This window comes from Perognathus longimembris, chromosome 28, assembly GCF_023159225.1.
Source record: "Perognathus longimembris pacificus isolate PPM17 chromosome 28, ASM2315922v1, whole genome shotgun sequence".
NCBI classification, from domain to species: domain Eukaryota; kingdom Metazoa; phylum Chordata; class Mammalia; order Rodentia; family Heteromyidae; genus Perognathus; species Perognathus longimembris.
Genome location: NC_063188.1, coordinates 72,576,767 through 72,594,643, shown reverse-complemented (window position 1 = coordinate 72,594,643; position 17,877 = coordinate 72,576,767). Strand labels below are relative to the sequence as shown.

General features: G+C 45.7%; 1 protein-coding gene across 1 annotated transcript in view; it reads left to right on the top strand.

Moving 5' to 3' along the window:
• The window catches only part of Fgd1 (FYVE, RhoGEF and PH domain containing 1), a 61,395-nt gene extending 44,200 nt beyond the window's left edge, over positions 1-17,195 (top strand). Inside the window, exons 9-18 of the mRNA XM_048336096.1 lie at positions 3,622-3,680; positions 3,816-3,962; positions 5,022-5,114; positions 5,280-5,359; positions 11,917-11,947; positions 12,447-12,548; positions 13,172-13,297; positions 13,453-13,614; positions 16,027-16,170; positions 16,703-17,195. Coding sequence (XP_048192053.1) covers positions 3,622-3,680; positions 3,816-3,962; positions 5,022-5,114; positions 5,280-5,359; positions 11,917-11,947; positions 12,447-12,548; positions 13,172-13,297; positions 13,453-13,614; positions 16,027-16,170; positions 16,703-17,005 — 1,247 coding nt within the window. The 3' untranslated portion in view covers positions 17,006-17,195. The remainder of the gene's footprint in view (positions 1-3,621; positions 3,681-3,815; positions 3,963-5,021; positions 5,115-5,279; positions 5,360-11,916; positions 11,948-12,446; positions 12,549-13,171; positions 13,298-13,452; positions 13,615-16,026; positions 16,171-16,702) is intronic.
• Positions 17,196-17,877: the final 682 nt, after the last annotated feature.

Sequence of the window (17,877 nt, the reverse complement as noted above, 5' to 3'; positions counted from 1 at the left end):
ATGAGCTGGGTGCCAATGATTCATTCATGTAATCCTAGCTACTCAGGAGGCTGAGATCTGAGGATTCAGATTTGAAGCCAGCTGGAGTAGGAAAGTTCTTGAGATTTTTATCTCCAATTAACAGGGGAAAAAACTGGAAGTAGGGGTATGGCTCAAGTTGTAGCACACTAGCCTTGAGTGAAAAAGCCAAGTGAGGACTGAGAATGTGGCTTAGTGGTAGAGTGCTTGCTTAGTGGTAGAGTGCTTGCCTAGCATGCCTGAAGCCCTGGATTCAATTCAATACCACACAAACAGAAAAAGCCAGAAGTGATACTGTGACTCAAGTCATAGAGTGTTAGCCTTGAGCAAAAGAAGCTCAGGGACAACATTCAGCCCCTAAGTTCAAGCCCCAGAACTGGCAAAAAAAAAAAAAAAGAAAAAGAAAAGAAAGAGAGCGAAAGAGCCAAGTGAGCGCTTGAGGACCTGAGTTCAAGCCCCAGTATGAGCACACACACAAACACATGCATACACCACAGAGGAAAAAAAGTAATATATGTTCCTTGTCAAACATGTGGAAGAGCTGGGCACTGGTGGCTCATGCCTGTAATCCTAGCTACTTGGGAGGCTGAGATCTGAGGATCAAGGTTCCAAGCCAGCCTGGGCAGGAAAGTCTGTGAGATTCTTTTTTTAAAATTTATTTATTAATTGAACACAATTTTTTTTGACAAGGTGTTGTGCAAAAAGGGTACAGTTACATAGTAGGGCAGTGTGTACATTTCTTGTGATATCTTACGCCCTGTTTTTCTTTCCCTTCTCTAGGTCAGGTAGACATACATACAATATACAATGTATCAAGAACATATACAGTAGCCAAGTGGCCAAGCCCAAGAAAATTTGCCAAGGGCTTTAAATGTAATGTCGATATTAGACAGTATGTCAACAGTAGTCTTATATGAACATACATACATAGCTTTTGAGCTATTGTATTCCACTGAGAGGTTGATTTTTGACCTTTATATGTTGAGTAGTTGTTTGGTTTTAGTTACATACTGTTGGGTCGCTGTCCCAATCCTGTGGGAAATACCATTTGACAAGCAGTTTTTGGTTTCACAGACCTGGTCTCTACTGTCTCTCCGTCTCCCTTTAAATTAACAGTCATATATCAGGGAGATCATGCCCCTTTGTTTTCTGTGTTCTAGGCTTGTCTCGCTCAACATTATTTGTTTGAGTTCTGGCCATTTCCCTGCGAATAACAATATTTCACCATTCCTAATCGCTATGTAGTATTCCATTGTGTAAAGGTACCATATTTTTTGGATCCATTCATCTGTGGAGGGGCATCTGGGTTGTTTCCATATTTTGGCTATTGTGAATTGTGCCGCGATAAACATGGAAGTACAAATGTCTTTTTGATATCTTGGGACCTGCTGTTTAGGATAGATGCCTAGGAGTGGTATGGCTGGGTCATAGGGTAGGTCTATATTGAGCTTTTTGAGAAACCTCCATACTGTTCTCCAAAGTGGTTGTACTAATTTGCACTCCCACCAACAATGGAGAAGGGTTCCTCTTTCCCCACAGTCCCTCCAGCATTTGTTGTTGCCTGAGTTCAGAGTATAGGCCATTCTAACTGGAGTGAGGTGGTATCTCAGGGTTTTTATTTGCATTTCCTTTACTACCAGGGATGTTGAACATTTCCTCATATATTTCTTTGACATTTTTATTTCTTCTCTTGTGAAGTCTCTCTTTACCTCCTTTGCCCATTTCCTAATTGGTTTATTGGGCTTGGAGGGGCTTAGTTTTTTGAGTTCTGTGAGATTCTTATCTTCAATTAACCACCAGGAAACTGGAAGTGGCATTGTGGCTCATAGTGGTAGACCACTAGCCTTGAGCTGAAGAGCTCAGGAACAGCACCCAGGCCCAGAGTTCAAGTGTCATGACCAAAAAAAGAAAACCCCCGCACAAAACTTAAAAAGAAAACGTGTAAGAACTAGGTGCTGGTGACTCATGACTGTAATCCTAGCTACTCAAGAGGCCGAGACCTGAATATTATGGTTCAAAGCCAGCCCAGCAGGAAAGTCCATGATTAATTGCCCCAAAAAGCTGGAAATGAAATTGTGGCTCAAATGCTAGGGCCCAGGCCCTGAGTTCAAACCCAAGGACTAGCACAAAAAATATGTGGGAATGAACAACTTCTCTTAAGGCAGATGAATGCGCACAGATGAAAGTGAATGTGCTGCTAGTCAAACGAGCTTCGAAGAGGATGCTCATAGCTTAATAATAAAAGCATTCCAAAAGCCAGGAGTGAAAAAAAATGTGGAAGAAACCTCAATGTTGTAGTGTGATCCTGTAGTCCCAGCAACACAAGAGCCTGAGACATAGCCCTTGAGCTCAGGAGTCTGAAACCATCAAGAGCACTACAGCTACACTCTGTTCTAAAAATGAGAAATACAAACAGTAAAAAAATTCAAACAGAGGCTGGGAATATGGCCTAGTGGTAGAGTGCTTTGTATACATGAAGCCCTGGGTTTGATTCCTCAGCACCACATATATAGAAAAAGCCACAAGTGGCACTGTGGCTCAAGTGGTAGAGTACTAGCCTTGAGCAAAAAGAAGCCAGGGACAGTGCTCAGGCTCTGAGTTCAAGGCCCAGGACTGGCAAAAAATAAATAAGTACAATAAAAACAACTCTAAAAAAGACAATGAAAACCACACATAGTCCCACCATCCAGAGACAGCTTCCTGCACATGGATGTTTTTTCACATTTACATATGCAAATGTTATTGTTGCTACTATGATTGGTAATAGTAATTTACCAAGGTTCCATTATATTAGCTGCCAGCTACCCTACATACTGTGGTTTTGCTACTATGGCATTAGTTGAGACAGTTTCTGATTTCAAATGATGTTGCTGTGGATTTTTTTTTTCTTTTTTTGTCGTGGGGCTTGAACTCTGGGCCTGGGTGCTCTCCCTGAGCTCTTTTGCTCAAGGCTAGCACTCTACCACTTGAGCCACAGTGCCACTTCTGGTTTTCTGGTGGTTAATTGGAGATAATCTCATGGACTTTCCTGTCTGGGCTGGCTTTGAATGGCTTTGAACCGAGATCCTCAGATCTCAGCCTCCTGAGGTAGGATTACAAGTGTGAGCAACTAGCGCCTGTCTGGGCTTATTTGTATGTGTGTGTGATACTGGGAATTGAACTCAGGGCCTCCTACTTGCTGGTCAGATGTTCTACCACTTGACCCACCCTTCCATCCCCTTTTTGTGTTGGTTATTTTTGAGGTAGGATCTCACTCCTTAGACTGACTTGGGCTACAGTCCCCCTAATTGGGATTATTGTCCCCTTGATGCCAGAGGACAGCTGCCTGCATAGCACTGCATCCAGCCATTGTGCTTACCTTGTAGCTAGGAGTATACCTCTGCTCTGAGCCATTAGTTTAGATGCAATCTCTTGATTTTTTTTTTTTTGCTCGGGCTAGCCTCAAACCACAATCTCCTAATCTTACAGGCTGGAGCAATTACACCCAGCTACTGTGGACACCTTTAGGCTGCACAGACCAGGAGATGTTACCATGGAGGAAAGAAGTGCCAGAGCTTCCTCTCTGCTAATCTCCCATCTCATCTTGTCTCTTTGTTCCCACAGAGTCTCTGGAGCTGATAGCCACAGCGGCAGAGCACTCTAATGCTGCCATTCGCAAAATGGTGAGTGCTCCTTCTAACACTTGCCCATCTTTGGCCACATGTCTTTTGTATCTCTGTCCCGGGATTGGGGATAGGTTTATGACTTGACGATATCCAGGGGCAGTTGACACCCCAAGCCCTGCTGTCTTCTTCCAGGAACGAATGCACAAGCTGCTGAAGGTATATGAGCTGCTAGGAGGTGAGGAGGACATTGTCAGCCCAACCAAAGAGCTCATAAAAGAAGGCCACATCCTGAAGCTCTCGGCAAAGAATGGGACTACTCAAGACCGATACCTCATACTAGTAAGTGACAGCTGTGGGGTTGGTGGTAGGAGTGGATATTCCCTTTCCTCCTCTACACAGATGGAGCTGGTGCTCACTCAAGGCTGGGCCTAATGCCAGCTCTGTTGTTTGTTTGTTCTTTTTTCAAAGCTGAGGACTGAACTTGGGGCCTTGCACTTGTCAGGCAAGTGCTCTTCCACTGAGCTAAATCCTCAAAGCCCAGCTCTGTTCTTTGTGCCAGTACTCAGGCTTGAATTCAGGGCTTGGATGCTGCCCCTTGGCTTTTTTGCTCAAGCCTGGCCCTCTTATCACTTGAGCTACAGCTTTACTTCAGCTTTCGGCTGGTTAGTTGAAGATACGCGTCTCATGGACTTTTCTGCCTGGGTTGGCTTTAAACCATGATCCTCAGATCTCAGTCTTCTGAGTAGCGAGAATTGCAGGCATGAGCCACCAATGCCTGACTTTCTTTTTATGCTAGCCCTGAGGCTTGAACTCAGGGCCTGGACACTGTCCCTGCCCAAGGCTAGTGCCTCTTGAGCCACAGCTCCACTTCTTGCCTTTTGCTGATTAATTGGCAATAAGAATCTAATGGACTTGACTGCCTAGGCTGGCTTCAAACCACGATCCTAAGATCTGAACCTCCTGAGAACCAGAATTACTTACATGAGCCACCAATGCCTGATTCTTCCATCTCCTGTTTATTGCAGTCAATCATTGTGTTTTCATGAAAACGCTTAAGATGGGATTTTTCCCTCTTTTTAATTTTTGTGCCTTTACTGGGGCTTGAACTCAGGGCCTTGTGCTTTTGCTTGTTTTTTGTTGTTTTGTTTTGTTTTTGTTCAAGGCTGGCATTCTACCACTGAATCAGTTTCACTTCAGCTTTTTGTAGGATTACAGGCATGAGCCACCAGCACCTGGCTATCTTTCTTCTTCTTTATAAATGGTATAACAGATTTAGAAAGAAGAGATTTGCCCAAGGTCACTGTGTGTGTGTGTGTGTGCACGTGCGTGTGCCTGTGTGTGTGTGTCTGTATGTGTGTGTGTCTGTGTGTGTGTGATCTCAAATCTTTTCTTTTCTAGTTCAATGACCGTCTCCTTTACTGCGTGCCCAGGCTGAGGCTGCTTGGCCAGAAGTTTAGCGTGCGGGCACGCATTGATGTAGATGGCATGGAGGTGAGCACCGGGAGGTGGGAAATGAGAACCCAGAGTGATCCCTTGTTGTTGGGAGGAGGAAAGCCTGGCTGGCTTTGCCCTTGAGTCTAAGAGTGCATGCTGTAGAGTGCCAGGACCCTGGGGAGCTCAGTAAGCCTCGCCATGACCCTTTCTCCCTCCATTCAGCTAAAGGAAAGCTCCAACTTCAACCTTCCTCGGACCTTCCTGGTGTCAGGAAAGCAGCGCTCCCTGGAGCTCCAAGCCAGGTACCTGTCCTTGCCTATGTCTTCCCATCAAACCCCTCTTTCCTTCAGATATGCTGAGGCATTTCAGACACCTTTCCCCCAAGATGCAGGCATGTTCTTCAGCAATGGGGGTGATCCTTGAGGGCTAGCCACCACATGGATTTAGGGTGAGTACTTCATGCATGAAGAAGACACAGCATTCCTGTCAGGGGAGACTTTTGGAAATTGAATAAGCTCTCCCTGATTGAAATGAAAATTTCTTCTGCTGGGCTTTGTTAGAGGACAGTAGTATTATAATTCTATGGTGAATAACAACATCACAAACCGTATATTGTAGATTCACTGATTTAAGAGAAATAACTGGGAGCTAGGAATGTAGCCTAGTGGTAGAGTGCTTGCCTAGCATGCATGAAGCCCTGGGTTCGATTCCTAAGCACCACATATACAAAAAAAGCCAGAAGTGGCGCTGTGGGTCAAGTGATAGAGTACTAGCCTTGAGCAATAAGAAGCCAGGGACAGTGCTCATGCCCTGAGTCCAAGCCCCAGGACTGGCAAAAAGAGAGAGAGAGAAATAACTAAAATAACGAGAAATAACCAAATGCAAGGCTTGGTCCATGGTAGGAGCCTATTGTGGGAAAACCAGCCGTAAAACATTTGTTGGCCAGGCACCAGTGGCTCACATCTGTAATCCTAGCGGCTCAGGAAGTAGAGATCTGAGGATCAGTTTAAAGCCAGCCTGGCCCAGAAAGTCCATGAGACTCTCCAATTAGCCATCAACAAGCTAGAAGTGGAGGTGTGGCTCAAGTAGTAGAGAGCCATCCTCGAGTGCAAAAGCCAAGCAATAGCCCAAACTTCAAGCCCCAGCACTGAAAAAAGTAAGTAAAAAGTGACTGATAGATATGAGAAATAAAGCTGGGTGCTGGTGGCTCACCCTTGTTTTCCTAGCTACTCAGGGGGCTGAGATCTGAGGATTCTGGTTTGAAGCCAGCTCAAACAGGAAAGTCAATGAGACTCATCACTCTAATTCACCATCAGAAAACCAGAAGTGGCACTGTGGCCCAAGTGATAGAGCACTAGCCTTGAGCACAAAGAGGCTCAGGGACAGTGCCCAGGTCCAGAGTTCAAGCCTCAGGACTGGGGGCGGCGGGCGAGGAGAGGAGACACATCTGCACAGGAGGGGACAACAGAGGGATCCTGGGCCACCAAGAAGTATAGGTGTCCGCCTAGTGGCAGAAGGAAAGAACAAAGAGTTTGCTTCACAATCATTTTTACTGCCCTTAAGAATTGTCTTAGTATGTGTCTAGAAATAAGATTCTGTAACTGTTTTTTTTTTGTTTTTTGTTTTATTTTCTGGCCAGTCCTGGGCCTTGGACTCAGGGCCTGAGCACCGTCCCTGGCTTCTTCCCGCTCAAGGCTAGCACTCTGCCACCTGAGCCACAGCGCCGCTTCTGGCCGTTTTCCATATATGTGGTGCTGGGGAATCGAACTGAGAGCTTCATGTGTAGGAGGCAAGCACTCTTGCCACTAGGCCATACTCCCAGCCCAAGATTCTGTAACTGTTATTGTTTACATTTTCAGTTTTTTATAATAGTATGCTATTAAAAAAAAGAGTTGTCTTAGTAATTGTCGCTTAGAAATTGTCAGAGAATAACATGAGGAAAAGGCTCAGCTTTCTCAAGCAATCTTTTTGGAGGCACATAGCTAGGAAGTGAAGGTTGGCAGGCCTAACTTATTGAAAAGATCCTCCCCTTTATAACATTCACCCTGTCGTATAATCCTCCTCGTAGAGGAATCACATTGTTGTGTTCTAGTAATTCACTGTGATTTATAACAAACCAGTAGTGTCTTTCTCCTACAGTTCCACTCCCGGTTTTCTAGTGGTTAATTGGAGATAAGAGTCTCATGGATTTTCCTGCCGGGCTGGCTTTGAACCATGATCCTCAGATCTCAGCCTCCTGAGTAGTTAGGATTACAGGTGTCAGCCACCGGCTCCCATGAGACTGACAAAAAAAAAAAAAAGAAAGAAAGAAAGAAAGAAAAGAAAGGTGGAGGGTGAATAATTTTGAAATACATTGCAGCTGTGAATGTAGACCACCTAGATTGCAATGAAAAGCTGTGGATCTATGGGGTTGCAGGGTGGGAAAAGGAAAGCAATGGAGAGGATTATTCTGAGCAAATTATATGCGTGTCTGAAACACCATGGTGAAACCCCTTGATGCAATTAATACACAGTAGGGAAAAATAAATAACAAGTAAAACAGGATCTGCTGAGACAATGTGCACTAACAGGAGGCGAGATGGTTAATGAAGCGGGTGAATTACAGTGCATATGGTCAAAATATTTTATTTGCCTATATGAAAATAGAATAGTGAAACCTGTTGAAATTGTTTTAAGAAGGGAGAGTGGTAGAAGGGGTAAAGTTAACTGAGATATATTGTAAAAAAAAATGTGTAGAAATATTACCGTGAAATCTCCTTTGTACAACTAATGTATGCTAATTAAAAAAATTTGCTTCTCCTGGGGTTTGGACTCAGGGCCTGGGTATTGTCCCTGAGCCTCTTTGTGCTCAAGGGTAGCGCTCTACCATTTGAGCCACAGCACCACTTCCAGCTTTTCCTGAGTAGTTTATTGGAAATAAGAGTCTCACGGACTTTTCTGCCCTGGATAGCTTCAAACCATGATCCTCAGATCTTAGCCTCCTAAGTAGCTAGAATTACAAGTGTGAGCCTCAAGTGCCTGGCTTAATTTTTTCAAGTTTTAAATTGAAAGTACAGCTAAAGGGCTGGGAATGTGGCTTAGCGGCAGAGTACTTGCCTTGTATACATGAAGCCCTAGGTTCGTTTGCTCAGTACCACATAAACAGAAAAAGCTGGAAGTGGCGCTGTGGCCCATGTGGTAGAGTGCTAGCCTTCAGCAAAAAGAAGCCAGGGACAGTGCTCAGGCCCTGAGTCCAAGCCCCAGGACTGGCAAAAATAAAGTACAGCTAAAAGTTAATGGGCTAGAGGCGCTGCTAAAGTGGTAAAGTACCTGCCTAGCAAGTGTAGTCCCCTGAGTTCACACCCCCCCAGTACTGATGGAAGGAAGGAAGGAAGGAAGGAAGGAAGGAAGGAAGGAAGGAAGGAAGGAAGGAAGGAAGGAAAGAAACAAAGAAAGAAACAAAGAAAGAAACAAAGAAAAAGGAGTATAAATCATAGCCAATTGGTTTCCAAACCAATGAAACAAATTTTGGGGCTAAATGACTTGCCTGGCAAGCACAAGTCCCTGTGTTCAGACCCTACTATCACCCAAAAAAGGTATGAATAATTGTGTGTGTGTGTGTGTGTGTGTGCACGCGCGCGCACGTGTGTGTGTGCCAGTACTGGGGTATGTACTCAGGACCTCACATTTCCTTAGCATTTTGTCAAGGCTGGTACTCTACCATTTTAGCCACAATTCTACTTCCTGGTTTTTTACTGATTAATTTGACATAAGAGTTTATATACTTTTCTGTCCAGGTTGGCTTCAAATCATGATCCTCAGATCTCAGCCTCCTGAGTAACTAAGATTACAGGCTTGGATTACAGCTAGATTGTAGTAGCTTATGAGTCACCAGCACCTGGCATGACATAATTTTTAAAACATAAAATCAATCCTGCCACCCCAAAATAACTTGTACTAATGTGTTGGTCACATTTTATTGTGAAAGTTTTCAAAATACAGAAAAGGTGAAAGAATTACACAGTGAACACTCATAGATTCATTATTTAGATACTTCATGTGTTAGTACTGTTCTGTATTCAATTATCATATTTCTATCCTTTTAGTCTTCCACCAATCCAGTGATGTGTAGTACAAGCATCACTACATATCACCCTCAAAAGTCTAGCATGTAATCACTAACTACAGTTCATTATTTGCTTAAGCAACTGCCTTTATTTGGGTAAATTTTTCATGATGAAATTCACATAATATAAATGGTCATGTCACATTTTTTTAACAAAATTAGAACATTAGCTATATTTTATATTTTCTTTTTTGCTGCTGGTCCTGGGCTTGAACTCAGGGTATAGGCCCTGTCCCTGAGCTTTTGTGCTCAAGGCTAGTGCTCTTCCACTTGAGCCACAGCTCCACTTCCAGCTTTTTTTGGTACTTAATTAGAGATAAGAGTCTCAAAGACATCCTGCCCTGACAAGCATTGAACCATGACCCTCAAATCTCAGCCTTCTGAGTAGCTAGGATTATAAGTGTGAGCTACTAGTGCCCAGCCTTTATATGTTCTATTTGCTTCTTTTTTTTTTTGCCAGTGCTGGGGCTTGAACTCAGGGCCTGAGCACTGTCCCTGGCTTCTTTTTGCTCAAGGCTAGTACTCTACCACTTGAGCCACAGTGCCACTTCTGGCTTTTTCTATAAATGTGTTGCAGAGGAATCGAACCCAGGGCTTCATGTATACGAGGCAAGAACTCTACCACTAGGCCATATTCCCAGCCCATCTATTTGCTTCTTATAATAAACATTCTACATCATTGAGGTTCTCTTGTATTAATGATATGCTGTTTTTGTTTTTTTTAACCTCACTCTCAGCTCTGCTTCCGATTTTTCACCATAGTAAAAAACACTGTGCCAGGTCTGGTGGTTCAAACCACTTGGGAGGTAGAGATAGTGAGGTCTCAGTTTGAGTCTTGACCTTGCCAGACAAACAAAAAATAACCCACAGAAAATGATTGTGACTCCATCACAGCCTGTGGTTGGATGCAGTGGCACACATCTGTCACCTTAGCAATATCAAGGAGTACAACAAATAGGAAGCTCACTGTCTAGGCCATCCCAAGCAAAAGGAGAGCCTGTCTCAAAAATAATGCAAAAGTGGTCTGGCAAGAGGCTCCAATGTTCAGGCACCTGCCTAGAAGTATGAGGCCCTGATCACCAAAAAAGGCATTATAGTAAATATTTTTTCTGTGTGTGTTTATGTGTGTGCACATATGTATGGTTTGGACCTAGTGTCTTGAACACACTAGGCAAGTGTTCTACCACTGAGCTACATCACTAGCCCACAACAAACATTCTTTTTTTTGTTTTTTTCTTGTTTTGGTTTTTTTTTGCCAATTCCTGGGCCGTCGACTCAGGGCCTGAGCACTGTCCCTGGCTTCTTTTTTGCTCAAGGCTAGCACTCTGCCACTTGAGCCACAGCGCCACTTCTGGCCATTTTCTGTATATGTGGTGCTGAGGAATCGAACGCAGGGCCTTATGTATACAAGGCAAGCACTCTTGCCACTAGGCCATATTCCCAGCCCCAACAACAAACATTCTTAAAGCTAAATACTGAGCCACATCTTTACTTTTTCATGAAGTGGTTTTAAGGATATTAGATTTCATATTAGAAAAAAATATTTTTTGCCAGTCACCAGCAGCTCACGCCTGTACTTCTTAACTACTCAGGACAGTAATATCTGAGGTTTGCAGTTTGAAGCCATCCCGGGAAATACATGAGACTCTTATCTACAATTAACTACCACAAAGGCCAGAAGTAGAGTTGTGGCTCAAGTGGTAGAGCAACAGCCTTGAGCACAAAAGCGCAAGTATAGCACCCAGGCCCTGAGTTCAAGCCCCATGATGAACACACACAATGAACCCTGTGCTTTGAGCTTGCTAGGCAAGAGCTATACCACTTAATAGTCCATTTGTTCATTTGCCTTTAACATAGGGCCTGAATAATTTTGCTCAAGCTTGCCTCCTCTTGTCTCTGCCTCCACAGTAGCTGAGATTACATCATGCTCAGCTAGAAAAAACATACTTTTGGTGTCTGGAATATGAATGTGGAAGGAAATTAGAAGATAGGAGACAGCAGAGTGTGGTTGAGGAAGCCTCACTGAGGCACAGGCCTTGGGAAGTAAGGAAAGCCAGAGAGTAAGGACTGTGAGGGAGAAAGCTAAAAGAAGAGAACAAGGCACTGAGGTCAAGTCCCAGTACTGACACAAAAAGAGACACAGAGTGGAGGGAGTCACAGTGATTGAGCATCTAATGTAATACATCCTGCTGGGTGCTTTACGCATGTTATCTCAGTGATGCTCAGAATGACCCAGAAAGTAATAGTCATCATTGCCATTGTGTGTGTGCATGTGTGTGTGCGTGCCAGTCCTGTGGCTTGGATTCAGGACCTATGCACTGCTCTTCAGTTTTTTAGCTCAAGGCTAGAGTTCTACCACTTGAAACAGAGCTCTACTTGCAGCTTTTTTTTGGTGCTAAATTGGAGATAAGGGTCTCATGGACTTTCCTGCCTGGACTGGCTTCAAACCATGATCCTCAGATTTCAGCCTCCTAAGTAGCTATGATTACAGGTGTGAGCCACTGGCACCCAGTTTGTCCCCTATCTTTTAAGCTCAAGGCTGGTGCCCTACCCCTATGGCTCTACTTCTGACATTTTGGTGGTTAATTATAGACAATAGTCTCCCAGACTTTTCTGCTTAGGCTGGTTTCAAACTGTGATCTTCAAATCTCAGCTTCCTGAGTAGTATTACAGGTGTTAGCCACTAGTGCCTGGCTTCCAGTTGTTTTTTTTATTAACCTGCCTAACTCAGCATTTTTCTTTCTTCCCCACAAGGACTGAGGAGGAGAAGAAAGATTGGGTCCAGGTAACATCCAAGAAGGCTTGGTGGGAGGGGGCTGAAAGAGTATTAACAGGTCTCTTAGGGGACATGGACTCTTCTCCCCAAAACTCCTATCTAACCACAATGGGGCTAACATACCTGCCTTCCAACAAACGTTGCCATCCCCATTTTATAGCTAAGCAAACTGAAGTCCAGTGGCAAAACAGAAACTCACAAATTAGGCTGTTGGTTCCTTAGAATGAGTCAAGAACTGTGAAGCCTGAAGCTCAGGCAGAGGCTAGGAATCCTAGGCCAGCTAAGGTTTTTCCAATATTAGCCCTCCCCTCACTTTCTACCCTCATTTTTCTAATTACCTGCAGTAGGGGAGGGATTTGTTCAAGATTATATGTCTGGCATGGGAAGATCTGAGCCTAGAATGTAAATTTTCCTTACTCCAGACTAAGGTATAGAAAGGTGCGGTGAGGGTGGAGATCGGTGGCTTGTGGAATGATCTGACCTCTCATTTCTTACCCCTCCCTGATAGGCCATCAACTCCACCCTCTTAAAGCATGAACAGACCCTGGAGACCTTCAAACTGTTGAACTCAACAAACAGGGAAGATGAAGACACCCCACCCAACTCGCCAGTAAGAGTCCCCTAATCCCTCTCTCTCCCACAGCTCTGTGAACCCTTTTCCAGCCTCCAAATTCCTCCCGTCCCTTGGCATGATCCTCTCATACCAAGGAAGTAGAGACTAGACAGACAATGCATGGCCTCAGAGGAGCAGTCTTTTGTTTGTAGGAATGCAGAGAAATCATTGGGGGAACAGGCCCAGAGAGTAAAACTGACCTACCTTGGATGGCACAATGAGGCAGGAGCCAAGCCAGACACAAAGCTACAGGTAATCTTTGCTACTCAGGAGGCTGAGATCCAAGGATCCCAGTTTGAAGCCAACCGAGACAAGAAAAGCTTGTGAGATTCTTTTTCTCCAATTAACTACCCCCACCCCCACCCCCCAAAAAAAGCTGGAAGTGAAAGCTGTGGCTCAAGTAGTAGAGTGCCAAGCCTTGAGCAAAATAAGCTTAAGGACAATGCCTAGGCCCTAAGTTCAAGCACAAAGGAAAGAAAAAGGTGGGTGTTCTCGATGTGTCTGCTGCCCCCGTCTCCCCTAGCCCCCATAATGATCCAAGGCTTGGGAAATGAACAAGAGTTGGTTGGACTGAGCAGAGGAGCAGCTGTCACTGATCTAGATCCTGGCCTTTCCCCTAGAACGTGGACCTTGGGAAGAGGGCACCCACGCCCATCCGGGAAAAGGAAGTCACAATGTGCATGCGCTGCCAGGAACCTTTCAACTCCATCACCAAACGCAGGCACCACTGCAAGGCCTGTGGGCATGTAAGTGTTGGGAGGCAGGGGAAGCCCCCAAACCCACTTCTGAATGGATGCCCTCCAATGGCAGGGGATGGGGTGGGGGTGGCTGCATGGTACTTGCTATGCTAAAGGGGAAGGCCTGCTAGAATCAGGCTGCTCTTGTCCACTTGCCATTCCAGGTGGTTTGTGGGAAGTGCTCTGAGTTCCGGGCCCGCCTCATCTATGACAACAACCGTTCCAATCGTGTGTGCACTGATTGCTATGTGGCCTTGCATGGGGTGCCCGGGAGCAGTCCAGCCTGCAACCAACATACACCCCAGCGCAGGAGGTCTATCCTGGAGGTAAGAACCAAGCCTCTGACCCCTACCCAAGGTCATTTGAAAACACCTAAACTCTGTGAACTGTCAGGTGCTGTGTGCACTGTCTGATCAAATAACCCACACATGGAGTAAGCAAAACTAGTACAAGAGTGAATCCAGCCAGGCACCAGTGGCTTGTGCCTATAATTCTAGCTATTCAAGGGGCTGAGATCTGAGGATTGTGGTTCACAGCCAGCCCAGGCAGAAAAGTCCATGAGAATGATCTCCAATTAACCACAAAATGCCAGAAGTGGAGCTGTGCTCAAGTGGTAGAGCTCTAGCTATGAGCACAAAATCCCAGAGACAGCACTCCAGCCAAGTTCAAGCTCCAGGACTGGCAAAAAAAGAGTACTTCCAAGACAATCATTTTATTAAAATGCTTTGCACATTTAACCCTTATAGTAAGTAATCTATCCATGCTCTTATCAGTTTACAAATGTGGAAACTAAGGCATAGCAAGGTTATTTGACCAAGTGGCACAGTCAATAAGTGGTTATTGTTGTTTGTGTCAGTTACTGGAGCTTGAACTCAAGGCCTGGACACTGTCCCTTAGCTGTTTTATTTTTGCCAGTCCTGGAGCTTGGACTCAGGGCCTGAGTACTGTCCCTGGCTTCCTTTTGCTCAAGGCTAGCACTCTACCACTTGAGCCACAGTGCCACTCCCAGCTTTTTCTGTTTATGTGGTGCTGAGGAATGGAACCCAGGGCTTCATGCATGCTAGGCAAGCACTCTACCACTAAGCCATATTCCCAGCCCCTGTCCCTTAGCTTTTTAGCTTAAGGTTGGTGCTCTACCACTTAAGCCACACCTCCACTTCTTTTTTTTTGGTGATTAATTAGAGACAAGGGTTACATAGACTTTCCTACCTCGGCTGGCTCCAAACTGTGATCCTCAGGTCCAAGTCTCCTGAGTAGCTAGGATTACAGGCATGAACCACCAGTACTTGGCAGTTTTTTTGTTAGTTTGGGGTTTGTTTTTTTTTTTTGAAATGGGGTTTTACTCTGTTGCTCAGGCTGTCCTTAGTTATCCTGCCTCTAGCCTCCTAAGTAGCTGGAATTTATAGACACAGCTCAAAGAGTTTTTTGTTCAATTAACAAATTGCCTTTTCTTATTACAAACTAGAATCAGTTAAACAGAAAAATAAAACACTATATTTCTTCTTTCCAGAAGTTCACATTTATCCTGTCTTTCTACCCCCCTGAACATATTTGCGGTTTTTAAGCAAATCAAGCCATTTAACACTTAAAGAGAGCTTACTCTGTGCCAGTAACTATTCTAAACACTTTGCTTATGTTAGCTCATTTAATCCTCACAACAGCCCTCTCTGTTCTCCTTCCAAGCCCATACATTTTCATCTAGAGCTGGTTGCAAGCCAGCCTACATTACCTACCTACCACCTACCCATCCACCCCCTTAGCCACAGTGCTAGATTGCCCCTTGCTGAGTGATGGATGTATGATGAAAGATGTAAAAAGTTGATGTTGAATGTGTGAACAGCTTGAATAAATTGATGAAAATGTACCTGACTGGCCTTTAGATGCCCTTGCTGGCATGTGTGTACCCTTACTCTGGCTCTGTGAGTGTGTGTGTGTGTGTGTGCGTGCGCACGCGCGTGCCAGTTCTGGGACTTGAAGTCAGGACTTGGCTGCTGTCCCTTAGCTTTTTCACTCAAGGCTGGTACCACTTGAGTCACACCTCCACTTCTGGTGGGTAATTGGAGATAAGTCTGATGGACTTTCTGTAAGGTTTATTAACGTATGTAGCCAATAAAGGAGAATACTGAATACTGTGTAGTCACAGTATTCAGGCAGGAGAGAAAAATTTAGTCCCCAATTGCTGGCCTGTGGCCGGGATACATGGCCAGCAAGAAGGGCTGAACCACCGAAGGGCCATGCCTTATCTAGGGTAGGGGTGGGAGGTATAGCCAGGTGGATTCACCTCAGAGAAGGGGGAGGTAACTGCCTTCAGGTATGCCAGTTATCTAGGTAATGCAGGTATGGGGCAAAGACTTAAACAGGTGGGAGGGGGGCATCTGCATGGAGCCCTCCTGGGGGTGGGCCTTACAATTTCCTGCCCAGGCTAATTTTGAACCATGATTCTCAGATCTCAGCCTCCTGATTAGCTAGGATTACAGGCATGACCCACTGGAACCCAGGTTCCTTCTTTGGCTCTTACATGCAATAGCCTGAGCCATGGGCCTGAGTCAGGCAGAAAAGTCTAGGTTTGAATCTCAATGCTGACTCACTAGGAGGCAATAGTCAAAACTTCTATCACCTTAGTCTCCATCTGAGACATGGGAATAGCAAGCCATGTACTAGGGAGCTAGTTAATCCAGAAGGGAGTCAGGCTAGGCCATCTGTTACCACTGACTTCACCCACTTCTCTTGGATCCCAGAAACAGGCCTCAGTGGCTGCTGAGAACAGTGTCATCTGCAGCTTCCTGCACTACATGGAGAAGGGCGGGAAAGGATGGCACAAGGCATGGTTTGTGGTCCCTGAGAATGAACCCTTGGTGCTGTACATCTATGGAGCCCCTCAGGTGTGCATCCTCCTTCTTTCAAGTCTTTTCAGACACCTGGCAAAGCCACACTGCCACCCTTGCTTCCCTCTGATTTCACCATCTTCCTTGGCCTTGGGAATGGGGTGAGCCCATCTCAGGGGGAAGCCAGAACACCCACCCTTGGGTGGACCATAAAGTCTAGCTAGAGACAAGGAGTGATTGTGGGACAAAGCACGGAAGGCAAATAGGTGGGATGAGGGAAGTCTGGCTTGGCGGGGAAAACTGGAGTGAACAGGCACTCCTAGGTCTAATTCAGAGTAAGGATGAGCATGCAGATAGGGGTGAGGAAGTTCAAGGCCTGACACCATTGTACTTAAAGAGACTAACTAGCCCAGCTGGTTTGGGGTGTGGGAGGAGATGGGTATTTGAACCAAGTCCCAGTTCATTTTCCTGTTGATTACAATGAAGCTAAGGAAGGTTCTTGAGCAAGGGAGGACAGGAATCAATGCCAAGCCAGTAGAGGGGAAGATGTAGTCCCCCAGGTGACCCCAGCTCTGTCCTTCCTCCTCAGGATGTGAAAGCCCAGCGCAGCCTGCCCCTCATTGGCTTTGAGGTGGGGCCTCCTGAGGCAGGGGAGCGGCCTGACAGAAGGCATGTTTTCAAGATCACCCAGAGCCACCTAAGCTGGTACTTCAGTCCCGAGACAGAGGAGCTTCAGCGGCGTTGGATGGCTGTGCTGGGCCGGGCAGGCCGCGGGGATACATTCTGCCCGGGGTCCACACTGTCTGAGGACAGGGAGATGGAGGCACCAGTGGCAGCATCAGGAGCTACTTCTGAATCCCCTGAAGCCCCCCAGACCCGAGACAAGACCTAGAGGGTTTAGGGGAGGAATTGGGAGCCCCCATCCCACACTCTAGCTGCCCATGTCCAACTGGGGACTCCAGTCAGCCCCCTCCCCTCCCAGTTCAGTCAATACTTGAACTCCCATTACGGGCACTTTCAATCCCGAATGCTGGGTTTTGGGTTTTTTTTTTAATTCATCTTTTCACAAAATGTGGGCTTTTAAAAACAAAATATTCCTACAGTGATATTAATTTTTTGAAACCCCTGTCCCCAAGGAGGTTGGGAGCTATTGCTAGACCCACCTGAATTCAATTATTCCCTCCATCCCAAACACCCCAAAGATCCTGCCTCCATCCAATCCCCCCCCCCTCAAAAAAAAGCACCGGAGGCAGGCAACATGAATTCAAGTGCCAGCTCTGCCACAAACCCTGGGGCCCGACCCACCCCCACCTCTTCAGCCATTGTGTTCATGTGTTTTGACTCCACACAGGGTGGTAACTAGAACCCTCCTGCCTCTTCCACAGCTTATGGCTTCCCAGCCCCAAGGCTACCCAGTATTTTATCGTCCAGACCCATGGCAGGGCCACCGGGCAGGACAGGGGAACAGGGGTGGGGGGAGGACAATGGATACTCTTTGTTTTGTTTTTTTAAAGAAAAATACAGTTTATTTCAGGCTTACAGTAACTTTCAGAGCACTGTTATACTCCATTCGTCTGTCTGTGTGTTCGAAGTAGCCAGGCTATGAGGGTGAGCCCAGAAACCTCTCCATGGCTGAGCTCTAAAGCTCAACTCCCAGAAGCCTGCCTGATTCCATGGTTCACACAGGTCAACCCACAGATTAAACAAGGAAGCTATTCTCTTTAACTTCTGAAGCCTAATCCCTGGACTTTAAAGGGATGGGAG